The following is a 21,071-nucleotide window of genomic DNA, read 5'->3' on the forward strand; positions in this document are numbered from 1 at the left end:
TCAATCGGCATTATAAATAGCACTAATTTACAATACCGATTGCTTTGTTGCGACTGTTGCGCCGAGGCGCTTAACGCAATAATTTCTTAGTCCACCTAAGAGCATTCGAACGGCTTGAGTCGCGCATGCGATTAAATAAATAGTCGTTGCCATAAGACCAACGACTCCTAGCCAGCCTCCGTGCAAATGATAAACTACATCCCAATGATCGCGAATGCTCCATTGATATCGCGGCGATCAAACACGAGTCGAAAGTCGAGGAGATATTTCGAGAAATTAGTTTCCTACAATCTGTTTCTATTATATCAATGCTCCTCGATAGTTACACACTCCCTCTCGGTTTAATTTCCCCATCCCGCCTCGCCCTACCCACGCCATTAATAAACCATAAATTTTTTCGTCGTAATTTCCTTTCGCTTTGCCGAATCCATTAATTTGCCGTGCGTATTGCCATCAGGTTCTTCGATCTTTGGCACTTGGCACATCGGCTCGGCCCTCCCACCCTGAAATCTCGTTACGCCAATCGGCCACACTCTAGCCGACACCGACTTTCCATTGATTTCGTACAATGCAGTCGACCCCCTCCCTCCCACCCACCCCAACAGTCGACCCCCTCCCCCCCACCCACCCCAATCGCCAGCAGCAGCAGCAGCAGCAGCAGCAGCAGCAGCAGTCGTAGCAACAGTCGTAGCAACAGTCGTAGCAACAGTCGTAGCAGCAGCAGCAGCAGCAGTCGTAATAACAATCGTAGCAGCAACAGCAGCACCATCAGCACCATCACCACCACCGTCACCACCACCGTCACCACCACCACCACCACCACCGTCACCACCACCACCACCACCACCACCACCACCACCACCACCATCGTTAATCAATTCAAGACTCGGCGACTCGTCCGTTACAAATCGAGCAAATTGAAATTCGGTGGGAAAAATGAACGAGGAGGCTCGACGAGTCCCATCGATTCGACTCCCCGTCATTTATCGCGATAGATCGCGCGGCGCGAGAGGAAGTCGAGCGAGCAGCGCCGGCCACGGCTATATTTAGGCACGGCCGGCTCTTAGCGAGGCCGCGATCGCGGCGACTCTCAGTGCCCAGCTTCCCCTAGGCAGCGCTTCTTTATTTCGAGTCGCGGACTAAGGAAGGCGTTGATCGCGCACCCGGACGTAGGAGACGATCACATTGCCAGCCGTCGCCGTGACACTTATCGCCGGTCCGATAGATCGCCGTCCGGGATCTCGTTTGTTTGGACTCGCCGCCGGACGTTGAGGTCCGCGTGTGCCGCCTCTCCACTCTCATTCGCCTGCTGTCGGATCCTGTCTGTGCATGCCCATACGCCGCCAAATACAACTGGGCTACTTTCCACGGAAATAGACAAATATCGCATTATCAAGTTTGCTCGAAATTTTTTATCCCGCCCTGGGCCTTCTATATTTGGACGAACTTACCCAATAACAATGTAAAAGCCTAAGTATTGACCTTCAACTTTCATAACCTTATTATTTTCCGTATGACCATGGACTTTTAGCGGGATCTTGTAGGGTTCGCCCATCGTCGATGCTAGTATATAATAACTAGAAGGGCGATATTAGAATAGTGGCGAGTAATCGTTAATGGTAGTACGAATGTGGCTTATCGTGACTGAACGGCGAGAGAAAAGCGGTCGGGTTAACGATGCTCGGCAAATTGATTGCGTGCCAAACCGGGCATTGGCCACTCTACTTATTCAATGTTCCACCCCACCTTCGATTCTTCGTTCCCGGTCACGAAAATTGAAAACGTCCAAAGTCGGCGAGCGCGTTATTATTGGATATGTACAAGGCAAAAAAAAAGGAAAAAACAAAAACAAAAACAAAAAATAATAATGAAAAAAAAAAAGAAAAAAGAAGCAAGGAAGAAGAAAGGAAATAAGAAGGAATATGTCGGCTCGGAGTCATTTCCTATTGGCCTAATTATCGGCGGCTAAGCCCGACAGAGCGGAAATCGCGAGACCAGCGAATTAAGATCGTTTGTCGATTGAGTTCAGTTAATACTGAATTTTCGATATGAAGAATAGTTGAGAAATATTAAGAGCAGTCCGAGAGAGTAGCGAAGAAAGATAGAAAGAAGAATTTGTTAATTTAGTACTTTGGTGAGATAATATCGCGACTAAATCCAATTGCTATAATCGATATTTGTCATTAAGCTCGAGTGTTTATTTATTAAAAGCCTTTTTCTCCTATCTTTCTCGCCTATCGCTTTCTAAATCGCGCTCCCGCGCCACACCGCCAACGCTAATAATGTACTTACAATATTTCTTTATAAGCTTAATAAAGCAATAGATTTGCGTCAATATTATATAAATTATTTATTTTAACGATTGATAACTCGTCGTTGGCTCGCTCTCTCGCTCGCTCGCTCGCACGCCTCACCACTTACACGCTCAAGCTGTAGGTATAAAATTCTTTTGTATATTCGTTTGTGTACGCTTAATTTAATCAAAGTTTATTGGCTTTTATTTTAAAAAGTACATCTAAAAGGACTCGCGATTAGTCAGGTATTTAAAGCTGATTTAAATGACAATAAGATTTATGCTCTATGTAATATTTTCATTTAACTTGCCTTAAATGCTACTCGAGAAGCATGGAAAGCCTTTGGTTAAAAATAATTAATTTAACATTTGTCTCGAATTATCTCGGCTAAAATAGTCGCTGCCTCACAAGATAAACAAACAAGCTTTGTTTCAAGTGACTTCGATGCACTTTTACGACCATTGTGTCATTTAACTTTCATACACTTAATATACAACGACTCAAGTGCGAAAAACCTATTCTTCCCGTATGTTGCATTTTTTCCCCAAATATTTCACCTCAATGTATTTATTTGACTTTTGCAAGTAAAATAAATTGCTTTAAGAAACGTCATAAACAAGGCTAAATATGTTTATATTCTTTGCGTTTAATCTTTTTTTCTCTGAAATTTTTCATTATTATTTTATGAATACAGATATATGTAGGAATAAAATAATTGTACGATCTCGTTGGAATATTATGCCATTCGTTTTATAACTTCTTCTAATGAAGTCTCCTAACTTTTAAATTTATTTCATTAAAGTTCGCGCTGCTTTTTTTCTTTCATTTTTCTTTCCCCTATAAAACATAGATGCCCTATATATTCTAAGGTCTAACAATTTTGTATTTATTTATTTTTACACGATTTTTATCATTGAAATAAATTTACTTATTATTATCATAATTGATCGATTTACTTAATATTATATATGAAAGGAAATTTGAAACAACAAATTTTAACAAAATTACACATTTAATATATATATATATACAGAGAGAGAGAGAGAGAGAGAGAGTTGGGGGGGGGGGAGAAGAGATAGCCAAACTGAAAGTTTTTATTATATATTTATATGTTTAGTATACAACATAATAGCGAAATTTCACCTTTTTTCATTCACGAAATTAACCTTTCTAGAAATGAAATAATCCATCGAGAGAATATTATATATATATATATATATATATATATATATATATATATATATATATATATAAGAGAGAGAAAGAGAGAGAGAGAGAGAGAGAGAGAGAGAGAGAAATAGCACTCTGTTAACGAGCAAATATTGAAATGATAAATACATGAGTAGCACACTTTTGAACTTTGAGAATCATAATAATAAAAGCAGCTTCCTTCTTCGTTTGATTCGCTAAAATTCGTTAAACATACTAAAATGAATACAGAATAGAATTCTAAGAATTGGAAGATATATCGAGGTTGCTGTCGTAGTATCGTGATAAAGGCCATATCCTAGTGTCAAGAATTCCACAAGAGGAAAGTAAAAGTTTTATCGCCATGGGCATTAGTCATAGTAGCTCTTCTTATATCTTGTCGTTAAATAGTCTGTACAATATTCTAAAATCTATTAAAACTATTGGCATTTGAAAAACAATGAGCTTAATTTCTTCAATATTACGGATGTGAAAATTTTTTGTTTTTTAGATTGAAAGATAGTGGAAAGTTAGATAGCGGTTGGTGAGGTTTGAGGATTATAAATATTTTGTTTAAAATATTAATTGCTGTGCTTAATTTGTAATAGTGAAAAGTTTTTCGCTATTTTACCGACGTCGTTATTGCCAAGTATTTTTACAATCCATTTAAAACTCATTCGTGAATCAGCAAAAATCAATTAGTGAGATCTAAATCCCGCAACAGTATACTTTCAAGTGGATTAGTTACATTGGTAATGCTTAAAATTACGATCAGGTGCTCTCGATAAATAATAAATTAGCCGCGGAGGTAATTACGAATGAATCACTTGAAAGATCACTTTGTGATATTCTTTGTAGTTCTCTCTGTAAATGCATGCCAGAGAATCGCAAAGCCAGACGGTCGCCGAGTCCGTTCGTGCTTATAATTACCGTTTTAATGTAATGTCCATTGAAGGTCCCACAAAGGAGAAAAGGCCAATGGAAGGCAAAATGAATAGATGTCGCGTTAATATGCCGAGAATGGTGAAATGATTTTTAGCCGCATATTTAAATAAGGTTTCCGAGCTCTATAAGAGAACTCGAGATGATACGTTCATGAAATACCTTTAAGCCTCGTCTCGCACTTGTAAAATAAAGAAATGTTGAAATAAGAAGCGTCGTATATGCAGTGTACGTAATAATGCCGTTGAGTCATTAGCAGAAAGCGCGTGTCCGTTTTGCTTATTGTTGCTTGATGGTTGGTTGGTTGGTTGGTTGGTTGGTTAATTGGTTGGTTGGTTGGTTGGTTGGTTGGTTGGTTGGTTCGTTGGTTGGTTGGTTGGCTGCAATTTTAAAATACGAGGCAGATGCAATAATGGAATGGCGATGTACGTCGGATGCATTAAAAGTGGCAGAACGGGGCGGAGTGTTTATCAAGATGCGCGTTTCACGTCGTAATTGATCGGAAATTGATGCTTTAATTGTCGCAATTTTCAAGAGACTTAATATAAGTAGACGAATAGATAGATAGGTCGAGTACCCCAAGTCTTTTTCCTAAATAAATTTGATGAATTAATCAAAAGTTGGAACATCGGTGGGCTGCATGCGTGCGCGTGTGTGTATGAGGGTGGGGTTTTTTTTTGGGGGGGGGGGGGGGGGGGGGGGGGTCACGGCGGATAATGTGGACGCGAGCTTAGGGTAATGAATCTTTTCTGCCCTACAAAAAAAATCTCATAGTCATTATTATTTCAAATATGTTAAACATTTTAACTAAAAATATAATGAATTTCTGAATAAATCGAGCGCATTGCCTACTACTTTTCCTAAAATGCTGTTCACATTCTTCTTAAAAAATTCTTAGGAATAATGATAAACCCTCGCTTGTTCTGTCTGTCTCTCTCTCTCTCTCTCTCTCTCTCTCTCTCTCTCTCTGACTACGAGCAATTAATAATATTACAACAACAAAAAAGAAGAAGTCGCGCTACTCGTAAGGCTTTTTATAGCTGGTTAGAAAGTTATAGAAAATCATCGAAACTTCGCTACCGAACTCATTGAATCACTCTGTAATCGCTTATCACTCCGTGAACGTATGAATAACCTAGCGTGTATCGTCGCCACATGACACATCGGCTTCTAATTTTAACCGCACGCACACGCAGAGCATCGCGTATCCAATACTTCTTTTCAGGGTTTCGTGCACCCTTCCCTCTTCTCCCGCCACCAATCCGCCGCCAATTCCCCTTCGCCCTATGTTCAACGACACTAAAAGCACGTGGAAATTGCATTACAATAGCAAATATTATTATAAAAACGAGGCAAACAAACGTACTTTTAATGCATCGCGAAATGGCCGCTCATCCCGCAGCGTTTCCATAATTATTAAAGAGACGTTAATTTTCGCGCGTTCTACCGCCGTTGGAAAAGCTGCTGCATCCGGCGCATGCGTGGCGCAGGAAGGTCTCGGTCTCGGTCCCGACGACTCCTCGTCGCACGCGAGGCGCCTCCCTCTCACTCTCGCTCTCTCACTCGCTCACACTCTCTCACACTCGATTATTACCGGCATTATTATTACCATTATTGTTATTATTATTATCGTCGTCGAGAATGCTATCGTTATTATTAGTGGCCCCGGGAGCGGAAGCCGCTTATCCGGAGGAGGAGGAGCAGGAGGAGGTAGGAGCGATATCATCCTTGGAGAGTCGCGGTATTGCCGGACGATGCATCACCTATCGACGACACCCTTTGCGCCGTTTCCACGGTTCGGGAGCCAGAGATGGGACTGGCTCGGCTGGGCTCGTTGGGCCTGTGAACGCGCCACATCGAGGCAAACGATCCTCGTAATGTGCATTTATTGCAGTCTGCTTCCAATGAGCTCTACTTGGCTCTCCCTCGGCTTATTAATAAGGAGATTAAGCGCATTAAAACTTCAGAGACCGGTTTTATCTTTTATACTCATCCTTGGCGATTTGGCGCGATCCACGGATATTAGATTGTTTTCAACACCATCAACTTAATAATCGCTAGCTTATTCCTTTACATTGAGAATATTGTCTTGTACTCGATTATAGCTGAGCAAAATAAATGAAGAGACCTTAAGATAGCCGAGGCGTTTTATTGTTGACAATCGATGGCTATCCCTTTCTTTGTCCCATGATAGATAGATTCTGCAATACGTATTGGATTTAAAGTGACTGTACTACTTGGAGGAAAATTTTGTAAAAACGTTCGTTTATTATAGTATGGAAATACTTGGCTGGCTGCACAATCTTCCTTTTCTTAATGGCTCTGATGTCACGCGTGTTTAGAAAATTGACCAAATACGTTAGGTAATTTAACAAAGGACGGGAATCGAGCGTTTTTTATAGTGTTGAATATTGCATTAATTAGCCGATATATTATTAGGCTTCTCTGGCTTGATCAGCAATAAGAAAGTTTCCATATTCATTTGGTAGCTGAAAATTGCGGTAAAAAATTGCGATAAAAATTGCGTTTCATCATTAAATGATGGTTCATTTATCAAACGAAAGAAAGCCTTTATCTAATTGGGGTATTATTATTTAGTGTAATTGAATAATGTTGTATATGCAATTAATTTTAATTTAATTTTTGTATAATCCTAAATTCCGTCCTCCAAGCGAAGTTATATATATATATATATATATATATATTATACATAAATAATATCTACAAGACTAATGACTATTCCAGATTCTTTTTAAAAATGATTCACTAAATTACTTTAAGCGACACGTAACAACGCTGCATTATAAAATAGTGAATATTTTTAGTCTAGCATAATTAATAGTATCTTTTACTCTCGATCCTTTATCATTGTAATTTATTCACTAAAATTCTGTATATTCTGTGTATTATATATAATATAAAATATTGTTGAGATTATTTAATTATTCGAAATTATTTTCAAACTAAGATAAGCTAGTCGTCGTATAGAATAATGACTGTCTCTCGTATTTGCTTATTAAATAAATTTTACCACAAGTTATAAAATATCATTTGGTATTCTAGATCTTGTATTCATGAAATACCCGGAACTATTTTCGAAGGCATTTTGGCAAAAACATAATCTAAATTTATCTAATAGCAAAAACTATGTTTGAAAGTGTTGGGCCGGTCATTCTTTTATGTAAAAATAAATTATTTAAATTAAGAAAAAAAAAAAAAATGAAAATTTGATCGTTCGTTTTGAGCGATGAATCCGTTCGCGGAAAGTGTGAAAATTCGAATGGTTAAAAGCTTAAGGCCCTATTAAACTGACAATAATATAGAAAGTGACACATGCTTTGGTGAAACGCAATAAAATTTCTTATACTGCTTTGTACATCGAAACTTACGTAGAAATCCGCACTGTGAAAACACGCAAATAACTGTGCAATGCCGAAAAAGGAATTTTACAAAAATAGACTTTCGCTGCGTTTCGGCAAAATAAACCACAAATACATTCGACCAACAGCTACATCATTTTTTCTAGGAGCTCGAAGCACTCCCGAATAAATTGAATAAAATATTCACTCGGGGTCGAACGATTACGATAGCCATCGATGCAATTGAAATACAAGGCAAATTGCATTTTATTCGATCGTTAATATTACCGTTGGCGAGGAAACTCAATAGGCAAGGATAAATATATTAAAATACAATGATCGATCGATCGTTTTTCTCTGCTTTTCAAAGTAAACTAAGCTTACGAAAGCGTCAGCTCGCCAAAGTCCCATTATATGACGTCACTTTGCACTGCAACTTGGAAAGATGCGATCGCTAAAGAGTGAGGCGAGTCGTGACGCGAGGAAAAAATTTTTAAAGTCTCTGCTCGGCTTTGAAAATACAGCGAGCATTGGCAAAATGCTACGGAGGTGGCACGCGATGATCTACGCGAGAGCAGCACCAGGGATAAGTGCGTATTTCTTCGACGCCATTGTTAAATGCCTTGACTTGTAATGAATATTAATGCGTCTCTCTCTCTCTCTCTCTCTCTCTCTCTCTCACTCACTCTCTCACTCACTCTATTATATCTCACTCTCTGTCTGTCTGTCTGTCTGTCTGTCTGTCTGTCTTACTGTCTGTCTGCGATCACCATGTAAAATTGACGATAATGACGCTCTTGCGCTGATTGGCGATTACATGGATGGGGGCATACGCATACGATGATTCTTCCGACATTGCGTTAAGAACTGCTAATTAAATTATCGAGGACAATATTATGAATTAGGACGATCGATGATTGTACCAACCAAGGCGTTGTTCAGTCGTAATATTTTAAGCTAAAAATATCGGCCGCTTTTTCAGCACTTTCTTTGAATTTAAGATATTGCTACATAGGTGCTTTATAATTGCCGTTACGCAATGGCTTATCGCACTTATCAATACGGCAATGGCCTCTGGGCCTGTATATTTTTCATTTGCTTTTGATTTATTTTCAATCCTCTTGTTCGAACATCGAAATAATCACTGTCTTAATGCCGCGAAATATCGCTCCTCTCCCTCTTCGTCACTAATTTGTTAACGCAGACATTCGCGAGGCTACATTTAATGTTGGATTTAACAAGACGCGCTTCTCGTATATTTTAGCCCATTTAAAGTATACGAATAAGGTAAAAATGATCTGGATACACTAGTTTTACTTGTTACTGGGTTTACGAAAAACAGATAAAACGCTGGCGAATGGCGATGCGCGACGGTGAGTGGTGGTGATGGTGGCGGTGATTGCGTTGACGAGAGAGAGAGAGAGAGAGAGAGAGAGACTGGGGCCGTGCCGAGGGGCTTACAAGTCGATCGTCCTAAAGGTCAAAAAGACCTACTACGAATATTTAAGATCCGATAGACGATCGACAAATCCGTCGCTCTTCACAGACGAAGAATTTCACGAATTTGACGAGCCACTCTTCAAAAGCTACATCACGACTTGCTGCTAATATAATTTACGATATCTTATTTATTAAGACTTTATTATAATACTTATAATATAATATAAATACTTATAGTAATGCTTTAATACTGGTTGGCCCCAATGATAAAGCGTCGATTACTATCCCTTCGTTAGCTTTAAATACAATCGTGTTATAGGGAATTTGCAGGCTAAGCCGCGTACGTGGATGACAAGTTTCTGCTTAATACTCGGTTAAGGAATTGCTGGATTTGTCTCTATTCCGGAAGGATATTTAAAACTTGAAAGCATCGATCAACGAGTTCGCTTCTTCGGGTCGACGTGCTTATAAAATTAATAATGTCGCAGAAAGATGCTAATAGCTTCTCGCATATTACAATCAGGTTATTGTGTATTGCAACGAATATTTACGGGATTATGTTTATTGAGACTTATAGCCGACTTTTGCATTCGCAATTAATAAAGTATTTGTAATTATAAAAATCTTACTCCCTTCGTATTGAGATCCTAATTGACGAATTAATACTCAGAGTCGATATTTTCTGTCCATAGAAGGCGACTGTGACTGTAACAATAAAATTAAATATCGGCTCGAATGATTACAGTTTCGCTCTTGAAAATAAAGCATTAAAGCCGAGCAATTGAGAGCGTAAAAGTTTTAGAGTTCAAGATAATTTAACTGGAGTGACTAATGATGTGAAATAGAAGAAAAGTGGTAGAAAGATAGAATTTTGTGTCTGGATGAAACGTTTATTAATTTTATAATTTTATATGTAATATTATAATGCCTATTCTTTTCACGATGGGCGGGGGGGGGGGGGGTTTCCTTTTTTTTTTAAATTATCTTGATCAGACTTGAAATCAATATTTATATTTAAACGAATATTATCAACTCAAAGTGTAATAGAAAATTGACACTTTGTTAAAGCTTACAAAACTAAGCAACTAACGCTCAAAATTCCATAAAGTTTAACGAGACATTGCTATGTAGAAAATATTCGGTAGAATCTTCCTTTGTTCACATTATTGAAGTTATCAATATAATGTTTCGGACTTTGTATAATAATAGATTCCATTTTTTATGAAAAATTATTTCGAATTTTAGTAAATCACAATATCTTCCAATACGAGCATTTATCAATACGTATTAAGTATGTTAAGAGAAATGATAAATCGGCATTAATAATATCAATTGGTGTAGTTAAAAAATCACGAGGAAAAGTAAAAAAATTTTTCATTTTCGGATGAAAATAATATGACATAACGAATAATAATTTATCGTCACATATTCGCAATAAAGTTTTTCGTCACGGAGTCAGCGGAGATGCAATCATCGATCGAATATAAAATATTGTTACACAAGAAGATAATAATAAATATAACATGATACGTCGGTAGCTGTCGCTGAATAAATGAAATGCCACAATTAGTCCACTTATATATAATTATAATTATACATTAAAATTAAAAATACGTCTACCGAGCATTTATTATTATTTTCCAAATAACCATGGCCTTCGTTATTAGAATGAACATTACGCAATCGCGATCAATGGTATTTATGAGATAGATAGATAGATAGATATATAGATAGATAGAGAGAGAGAGAGAGAGAGAGAGAGAGAGAGAGAGAGAGAAACCAAGCTACCTTCATCCTTACTCCTCGTATAATAAAATATTCTATTCCAAGGGGGTTGAATATTTATGACTTGTGCTTCGCCTAAAGCGACGTTAAATTGTTCAACATTTTTTTTATTTAGTACGGAAGTCGTATTGTCAAACGCGAGCCGTTGCATTTCTCGGCAATTACGATCGAGTTTATAGAAGCGCTTTCATCATCAATATAGGAAAAAGTAGCTCGTAGAATTTCGATACAGTGCTCGCGTGAGTCAGAAGAAAGGTCGATGAAACGTTTATGGAATGTCTCGACTGCATTAATTATCAGTCGTGACCTTTTTCCCCTCTCCCTCTCTCTCTCTCTCTCTCTCTCTCTCTCGTTTATTTTAGGTTAGTTTCGATGCCTTCCCGATCAGCCTACTACTAATACTCTACTGCAACAATACCTAGCATCTCCGAACTTTATTTATCATGGTCTACTTATTTTTACCATAAACGTCCATTTCAAGTTTATCGGCCACTCGAGTGCTTATGCAGTGCAATGGTCATGTATACGCGTGCGCTCAAAAAATTCCCAATTCCTTCACTATTATTTCAAAAAATTCTAAATAAAAAATCTAATCTCTGTTTTGTACACTGCTAAATCAGCTATAATGAGCGTTCGGAAATGCGTTCGTATTACAGATTCTTTCGCAATGTGCTAAATCGAATGATTCACTCAAACTGATCGGCTTTGGAGCTCATGTCTATTTTCCCTGCAAAATGTATCATAGCATTCACTTTACAGTATAAAAAAATGATTGCCATGGCTGCTGTACAGAATTATAAACAAATTGTTTATATGGAAGGATAAACAAGGTATCGTTAACAATCACAATGGTACTATTGCCATTCGATAATAATTTTATAATCGTGGCCTTTGCGTTAATGTCAAAAGCGAACGAGTAAACAAGAAATTTCTAACGCAAATAAATATTCTGCCCTACTTACGGATAAAAGACGCTATTGTTTTGTTGTGTTTTATTTTTTTTCGCTTTTTTTTGTTTTTGTTTTTTGCTTTTCTTTTGTTTGTTTTTCTCAAAGCAAAAAGCTCTTTTATCGAAATAAACGGGATAGGGTATTACAATTAGCTTTAGAATCTAAATACATTGCCAGGCATATTCCGGATGATATCGCTACCTCGTCAAGGACTACATTAATCGGGTCATTTTCAATTTAATTGGAACATATTAAAAATAACGTATGCATTTTTTATTTTCCTTTATTTCCTTCCACGAATTAGGTAGGTATATTTGCACAGAAACGGTTGCGGAACAATGGAAACATAAAAAACGGTTTGAAAATTTTTTTTTTTTTTTTTTTTTCCTCCTGTCTGCAGGATAAAGGAATTACGGTGAATAGTGCCGCAATAATTTATGATTTTATATTCTTAAGATAAAGTAGTAAATGTTGTTATTGTAATTCAAAATAGTCCTATTAGAATACGGGTGAATATTAGCGGACTTTAAAGTCAAATAATACCTTTGTTTCGAGTAAAATTAAAAATTAATTTTTCATGACATCTGGCAAATAAAGGATTTTGATACTTTAGACTCGTGTAAAGAGTCGATTGTAAATATTTAATTAACATAGCTAATTTGACTATTATGTCGCCTGAATTTTCATTATAATTTTTTTTATTACGAATAGGCGAAGCTCGTGATTCTTCGGTACTTAATGAAAATTCAGCATTAAAGTTTCATTGTACTGTAAATGGCGCGAAAAATCTGTTTTTATTATTACGGGGCACTCATTGAAAGAGAAAATTTATTCAATCTGCAATAACCGCAATAATAGCTTTGTAAATTTTGGAAATATTATCAGTGGATGATACTATTGGCAGATTATTTCTTTTATCAAATATTTATTCAATAAACAAATGCATAATATCTTGAATTTTCCATTAAATTTTAAATCAACATGGAATAAGAATTATTATTGAGATAAAATTAACAGGTTCTCAACAATTCTCGCACAATACAATAAAATAATAATAATGCTTTTTTTTTTTTTTTTTTTTTTTTTTTTTTTTTTTTTTTTTTTTTTTTTTTTTTTTAATGAAATATAACAAAAAAGAATCAAGGCATATGCAAATAACTGTGCTATTGTGTTAATTTATAATTGTATGGAAGTAAAAAGTCTAGCGCTGAACATCTTAATGGATAATGTTTTATTGAATTAAGCATTATCGCGTTTTGTTTTTAACTCGAATCTTAAATATTCTATAGGGAGAATTTATTAAATTCATAATTAAAATAAGCAAAAAATTAGTATTATTTGCAATTAAAATTAAATTGAATTAATGATTTCATTGTATTGCAGTGTATGATATAAATAGCTCAATAACAAATGTATTAATGTTATTTTCACAATCCCCGTGTATTAAAGAAATATATTAAAATAATATTGTCGAAACAGTGACGTCTAAGAAATTCTCGTATATTATTGTCTCGCGAATTTAAATTATAAATCTGCAGCCCCTTTGTGTATATCGATACATTGTGTAGATCAAACAATGTAATAATGGATTTCAATAAACAGTTTAAGAGCGCAAATAACATTTTAATTTCAGGATATATTTTGATAACACATTGCCATATATAGAAATATCTCGAGCTCAGAGATAAGGAGCACTTACGTTAGATGCCTTATATATATATATATTGCAAAGAATTTTTTTTAATATCAACTGAATGCGCACAACGAGAAGAAGGGTAAACGTACATTGAAACAAACTTGTTTCAAATATCAATTATCCACTTTCGTTGAAGAAAAGTGCGTGCGGTACAATTAGCAATTAAACCAACGCGATTAAACCAACGACCCCAGAACGCGTTTTTCGATTTTCAACCTGACTGAAAAAGAGAGTCAATCCCTCCTCCCTACCTCAGACTCACTCGTTCCACACTGTGAGGGCGCCCTGTCCGGATTTTCTACGCCGAGTCTAACGACCTCTAAATTGAGTGAAGATAGGACGTCGACCCTCTTCCCTCCCCCGCCGCCCACCTCATATCGCGATGCTTCTCGCCCACGGCCCAAATAAATAAAAATAAAGCGGGCGATCGATGCCCGTAGGCTTTTCCTATAGCAAGGCCGCCACTTATGCCCGCTTCTGCCATGACTTTTCCGCTGCTGAGCAATTTCCTTGCAATTCACTACCCCGTACGGCCTGAAAATCCTTGCGCACATGGAGGATCGTCGGAACGATAAGTTCTACCCGATCACCTAACAACATCGATGTTAATTTTATATTACCTCGTGGCTTATTGCAAAATTCCTGTTCTCATCAATCTCCATTGCGGATGTCGTTTCAAATCATTTCCATACATTATATTCCGTTGCATCCAATTTCATTCTTACACGCTCCTGCTGCTCTTTATTCTCATCTAATTTTGTTTTTGTGTATCCTCTCTTGCGACAAATGCACTTGTAAATTCTTCCTTCATAAAATTATTATTCAATATTCAAATTTATTCAAATATTCAAAATTATTATAAATAATATTATTACTATTTTTATTGTTGTTGTTGTTGTTGTTGTTGTTGTTGTTGTTGTTGTTGTTGTTGTTGTTGTTGTTGTTGTTGTTGTTGTTGTTGTTGCTGTTGCTGTTGTTGCTGTTGCTGTTGTTGCTGTTGCTGTTGATGTTGCTGTTGCTGTTTCTGTTGTTGCTGTTGCTGTTGCTGTTGATGTTGCTGTTGCTGTTGCTGTTGCTGTTGCTGTTGCTGTTGCTGTTGCTGTTGCTGTTGCTGTTGCTGTTGCTGTTGCTGTTGCTGTTGCTGTTGCTGTTGCTGTTGCTGTTGCTGTTGCTGTTGCTGTTGCTGTTGCTGTTGCTGTTGCTGTTGCTGTTGCTGTTGCTGTTGCTGTTGCTGTTGCTGTTGCTGTTGCTGTTGCTGTTGCTGTTGCTGTTGCTGTTGCTGTTGCTGTTGCTGTTGCTGTTGCTGTTGCTGTTGCTGTTGCTGTTGCTGTTGCTGTTGCTGTTGCTGTTGCTGTTGCTGTTGCTGTTGCTGTTGCTGTTGCTGTTGCTGTTGCTGTTGCTGTTGCTGTTGCTGTTGCTGTTGCTGTTGCTGTTGCTGTTGCTGTTGCTGTTGCTGTTGCTGTTGCTGTTGCTGTTGCTGTTGCTGTTGCTGTTGCTGTTGCTGTTGCTGTTGCTGTTGCTGTTGCTGTTGCTGTTGCTGTTGCTGTTGCTGTTGCTGTTGCTGTTGCTGTTGCTGTTGCTGTTGCTGTTGCTGTTGCTGTTGCTGTTGCTGTTGCTGTTGCTGTTGCTGTTGCTGTTGCTGTTGCTGTTGCTGTTGCTGTTGCTGTTGCTGTTGTTGTTGCTGTTGCTGTTGTTGTTGTTGCTGTTGTTGTTGTTGTTGTTGTTGTTGTTGTTGTTGTTGTTGTTGATCCTATTATTATATATTATTTATGTATATTGTAAGAACGCTTGCGTTATTAAAGTTTCAAGTAGCTTCAGCGTATCTTATCGTCATACTTATTAATATTCTTTTTTACATTGGTGTAAATCTACGTACACATATATGTTTAATTGTCTTTTAGTAATAAACCATTCAGTGATTAATGTTTACTGAAAATTAATATCATTTATTTTTCGTATAAGTTTCATTCATTGTAATGGAAATTTTTTTATTTATCGAATAAATTATTGAAAAAATTAAATATAATATTCTTATACTCTATTAGATGCAATTCTTTAATTTAATTTAATTTATTTCTTTTTCTTTTTCTTTTTCTTTTTTCACTAAGCATTTAAGCTTTTTTCACACTAATTTTAAATGAAAACAAATTTTTATATATAGAAATATCAGATTTTTCTTATAAAAATGTGAGAATTCGTGTAAAAAAAAAAAAATAAAAAAATTTCATGAAATAACTGATTATGCATTTAAGAATTAATCACGAGAAAAAATTATCTCCTGTATGGTTCTGAAATTTTAAATACTCATTCATATTTCATTATGTCCAAATGAATAATGAATAATTAATATATGATAGTGCAAAAGCATTTTAAACCATAAGTAAACATTAAGATAACGCGTTAAAAACAAACATATTATTCAATAAATAAAAAAATTAATCATAAAGTAGAAAAAGTATTCATTCATTTTAATAATTAGATAATTTATAATATTAACAGCTTTTACAAAAATTTTAATTCAGCATGTAAATAACTAAAAATATCGATACTTTATTTTCTCCTCTTTGTTCATTCAACGTAATTAACACGTTCAGCGCAAAATGATTCATACGTGCCTTGTATATATTCTTTCGTAACTTCTCTTGTTTCTTTTTTTCTTTCTTTTATTTCCTCTTTTTTTCTTTATCGGTAATAAACAAAAGTTTTACAAAATTACACTTATAATGGCTTATTATTATTACAATTATTCCTCATCTTATGTCTTTATTCGAAACGAATAAATTTGATAAATAATTTAATAGAGTAGTATAAAAAATTTAACATTGCGCGATTGAAATGAAATTCGAGTCATTTTTTCCTCACGTTCGCAATACTTAGAGGAAGGCCAGAATTTTTCTGAAAATTTATCGACGATGGAAAAAGTAGAGTGAGCCGCGTGAATCGTGAGTATGTTGAACGCGCAAAAAGCTAAAACGTTTAAAGTATGGTTGAAGATAATTGCAGATCTCGTTCTTGTCGGATCTTCTTTTTGCCCCTCAGTATTCGACTTATTGGGGTATCCGCTTCTACCTATACATTAGTCTTTCTGTCACTTTATTTTCTCACTTTATACGTAGTTAGTCTTGTTTTTTTTTTTTCCTTTTTCCTATTTCATCTCATTCTCTATTCTGCTGAATTAAACTTCAATGTATCAGTCGAGAGATTATCGATGACTTTAAAAGTTACTAAAAGTCAAAGGTCTAAGTTAAATGTACTATTTTGTATTTTGAATCGTGTATATATCTTTTCTTCTCTTTTTTTTTTTTTTAAATATATAGAATTTATTTCACGTTTGAGATTAAATGAAAGCAAAATGAATTATACGTTTCACCTACGAATAATACACTGTAGAATATTTTTGTGTGTTTTGTAAGTTATGTATTAAGTAATAATAAATTCGTCGATGGGCTGGCTACTATTCATTTGTCAAATCTAGCAATGAAAATTTTTAAATAGGCCATCCCTTGACAGCTATTTGAAATAAATTTACATATGAAGTACATAAACAGTAAGATAAATACTATTCGATAATTTCAATTCGTACGTTAACTCCTTCATTACTAACAGAAATAGATACTCTACAAGTAATAATGCTCTGTCATATTTAATTATTTCATTGCGCTCTATTTATCACTCATACTATATGCGATAGCATAAAATGCGATTAAAAGAAATTTATCCTCTCATTAGTGGGGTTTAAAGGAAAGAAAATATTATCACTAAAGTAAGACATGCCGTGATTATGTTAATTTACAAAAATAAAATACAAAAACAAAAGCAAAAAAACACAAATAACCAAAATATAAATATAAAATAGCTATCGCATGATGTATGATACTAGGATGAAGAAAATATTAGTCATTTCCGGTGTAATTTATAATTTAGCCAATGATTTTTTTCCCATAAACGCCGGAGTATATGAAATTAGTATAAATGAGTCGCTGTAGACGAAAATCTTCGTTTAAATTAAACAACGCGAACATTTAAAAAACCGTTTAATTATTTTTATTTACATTTAACGTCGAAATACGGCATTAGGATTATTAATTATCGTACGTTTTACTTTTTTGAATTAATTCTTTTGTACTGCACGTCAAATTTTTTTTTTTTTTTTTTTTTTTTTTTTTTTTTTTTTAATGTTTTGAGTTCAGTTTACATAAGCATTAAAAGATAAGAAATATTAAATATCAATTTGTATTATGCAAGAATTGAATTCACTTGGAAAAACATATTTATTTATAAAGTAGAAAAATATCTTAAACAATATCTATTCATATGCATATTGAGCATGAAAAAGTCTTAGGATCATATCTTATCTTATCTAATATTATCTTCAATATTATCTTAAAATTATATTAACATTGTATTTATACTAATAGATAGATGCAATTATGATTTCAAAATTATACCAAATTATTAAAAAATGTTGTAATTATTTATTAAGAAGATATTATAAGTTAACTTGTAATTAAATTATGTATAATTCAACGTAATGATTAATGCAAAATAATATTTGTACAAACATTATTGGCATATCAATTTTAATTTGTTAAGATTAAGTTTTGCTTCGATACCTTCATATATTGTTATAAAATATGTTTCGATTTAATTCTTAATTTAGGTGTAATATTGGAACGAAAATGCACGCACAACTTGTAAAATTTGATCTTCAAATGATGAAAATTAGTATTGAGTTTCTTATAGGAGAGCCCCGAGGCTTCTTACATATCGGAGGCAAATAGTTGCAAAATCCCATGCCCCTTTCTTCCCTGTCAATCACTTAGGCTTATGAATACGAAGTCATGTCATTCTCTTTGTTCCTGCATCTGGATGTGGAAGGCGACCGAATGGCGATTTAATGCTCAAGATATCTAGACGTTCATTTTTATGGGTAATTGTTGGGTCGAAAAGGCAAAAATAAGTGCTCACATTCGTGAAAAGGCTTCTCATTGTATTGCATTTTATTTCATAATTATTATATAAGACACGAGTGCTGACCCAGCAAATGACTATTTACTTTATAGTTAATAAATTTTACCGCCTGCTCGGCTTAGCTTAACTTTTCATTGTAAAACCTTTTATATTGGGACTGAAAACTTGACCGGCAGTTAATCCAATAATTCATTGCATAATGTAATTGTCGAAATATTTCCTCGTAATAGGATACACGATTCTTGTCTATAAAATACAGATGACAATGTGATCTCAAGTCGATGAGTCTGCGTACTACAAAAGATCGTTATTCATTCAAATTTTTCGTTCTAGATTTGTAAGAGTAGTGGAAAACGTAAAACGCGTTTTACGTAAAACGTCAACGTAAGTGGAATGTAGATGTAAAATGTAAATTTCAATCATCCGTCGACTAAACCGAGCCCCGTATTTATAGTAAAAAAAAAAAATAAAATAACCAAAAAAAAAACCAAAAAAAAACCCATAAAACAATAACAAAACAAAACAAAAGTTATAAAACGAAATAAGGAGGGAGGGGGAGGAGGACGAGAGCGAGAGGGTACAAAAAAATCGAACGGAAAGATGATATTTCGATATTCCATATTTTTATCAATAATTGCTAGTAAATAACATGAATTTTTACGAATTTGAAGGCTTTATAATTGCCGGCGCATACACGCGCGAAGAAGAATTAGTAAGATGAGTCCGAGTAGCGCTCATGAACGAGCAAAAATTCCAATAATTTTTCTTGCCTTTTCTTTTCTTGCCTTTTCTTTCTTTTTTTTTTTTTTTGTCTTCAACCTCACCAGCGCAGTAATATAGTTTATGATGCCATATTTCATATTGAAATTTAAATAACAATGCTTATACAGCCGTGTCTTATGCAATGCAAAAAATTATTTAAAATAAATTGGCAAGTAAAGTTTTCGAAAATCGTCCGCAGCCATATTTTTATCTTCCAAATTGTAACGTAAATTACACGAGGCACTGGTAGCCCTCCCGCCGTCATCCGCCGCCGCCGCCATCCCCAAACCCTTCTAATGCCACCCGCTCGCGGGTCGCCTTATCCTCCGGCCTCCTTATTACTCTTTGCGTGTAAAAGAAGTGCCGCCGGGTTCGTTGCACGGCGGCACTCACCACGTCTATGTAATTCACTTTCGTCTAGATCCAAGAGAGTCGGAAATGCAACGACGCTGGAATGCCGCTCGCGACTCGAGGCCATTGTCATACGCGCTCGACTCGAAAAAATTCTTTTTCACCAATGCGCGGTAAAAGCAAGTGGGCTCGTGATAAAGCGTCGAGCTAACATCCAAATGGCTCCCCGTAATTATTTGCCCGATAAGAGCCACTCACTCGAGCGACGCTCGAAATTCCTTAGACGGCAGTGCGTCCTCTCCCTCGCCCCGCCGCCCACGCAGTCACTCGCTCACTTTCCCCACCCAACCAACCCATGTCCAACAGGCGTACCACGAACGCATCTTCTATATTTCACGCACGTCATAATTACGAGCGGCGAAGTAACGGCTAGTCTGAAGGTCGGTCGCCGGCTTTCCAGCGCCGTCTTTTATCGCTGCTTGGCGTCCTCGAGCCGCGATTTTCCCGGCCGTGGGCGTGGGGGAGAGGAGGAGAGCGGCGGCGCGGGGCGGCGAGGAAGGTGGGTGGAGCAGTGATGGAGTGGGGGTACCGGCTCGCTTGATTTACGCTGGTCGGCAAATTTCCTGTCCCGGCGATAACAAGGGGGACACCCCCCCCCCGCTCCAACATCCCCGCTCCTCTCGCGACGACAATCCCGCATGTCCCAGATCGGCATATGCTAAGTTCAGCTGTCCTTTAATCGGCAGGAGTCGAAAAGAGGCCAGAGGGCCCGATGGGAGAGGAGTCGCGGTGAGCGTTGCGAGCCTAAGAATGTTCGACCGACTTTTCGCGCGCAGTACGCGAAATATCGACACCGGCCTCTCGTGACTTAACCTCTCTGCTCTCGAACGGTGCACGCCGTTGCGTCACGAGGCTCGGACGGCGGCGGCGGCGGCCTTACGCAATTGCACAGCCGGCCGTTCTACAACACATCGGTCGTAAAACGTTCGTAGATGATAGGATGGCTAGCGGGAGGAGGATGCGGAGGGGCGGATGGGGGGGGGGGGGGGAGAGATATTCTCGAAGGCCTGGCCCAATAAGGCGCGATTAAGATGGGAAGCGGCGAGAGCGCGCGTTAACCTCCGCGGTGCCGCCGATAAATGTCGCGCGCTCGGCGGATAATAGTAGGGGCCCCCTGGGGCTATTGACAACGGCCGACTCTTTGAAATTATTGGGGCGTGGACGCGACAAGAGGGCTTCCACGTAGAAAGTACGGTGCGTCGACCGCCGGCTCAAGTCGTGGACTCGGTATGGAGGAATGAGAGAGAGAGAGAGAGAGAGTGAGCGAGTGAGG

At 36.8% G+C, this 21,071-nt stretch overlaps 1 protein-coding gene across 1 annotated transcript in view; it reads left to right on the forward strand.

Moving 5' to 3' along the window:
• Positions 1-1,086: 1,086 nt before the first annotated feature.
• LOC105367945 (phospholipid scramblase 1) overlaps positions 1,087-21,071 on the forward strand; it is a 48,551-nt gene continuing 28,566 nt past the window's right edge. Inside the window, exon 1 of the mRNA XM_011506810.1 lies at positions 1,087-1,462. Coding sequence (XP_011505112.1) covers positions 1,461-1,462 — 2 coding nt within the window. The 5' untranslated portion in view covers positions 1,087-1,460. The remainder of the gene's footprint in view (positions 1,463-21,071) is intronic.

The sequence above is a fragment of the Ceratosolen solmsi genome, unplaced genomic scaffold (genome assembly GCF_000503995.2).
Source record: "Ceratosolen solmsi marchali unplaced genomic scaffold, CerSol_1.0 scaffold6, whole genome shotgun sequence".
Lineage (NCBI taxonomy): Eukaryota > Metazoa > Arthropoda > Insecta > Hymenoptera > Agaonidae > Ceratosolen > Ceratosolen solmsi.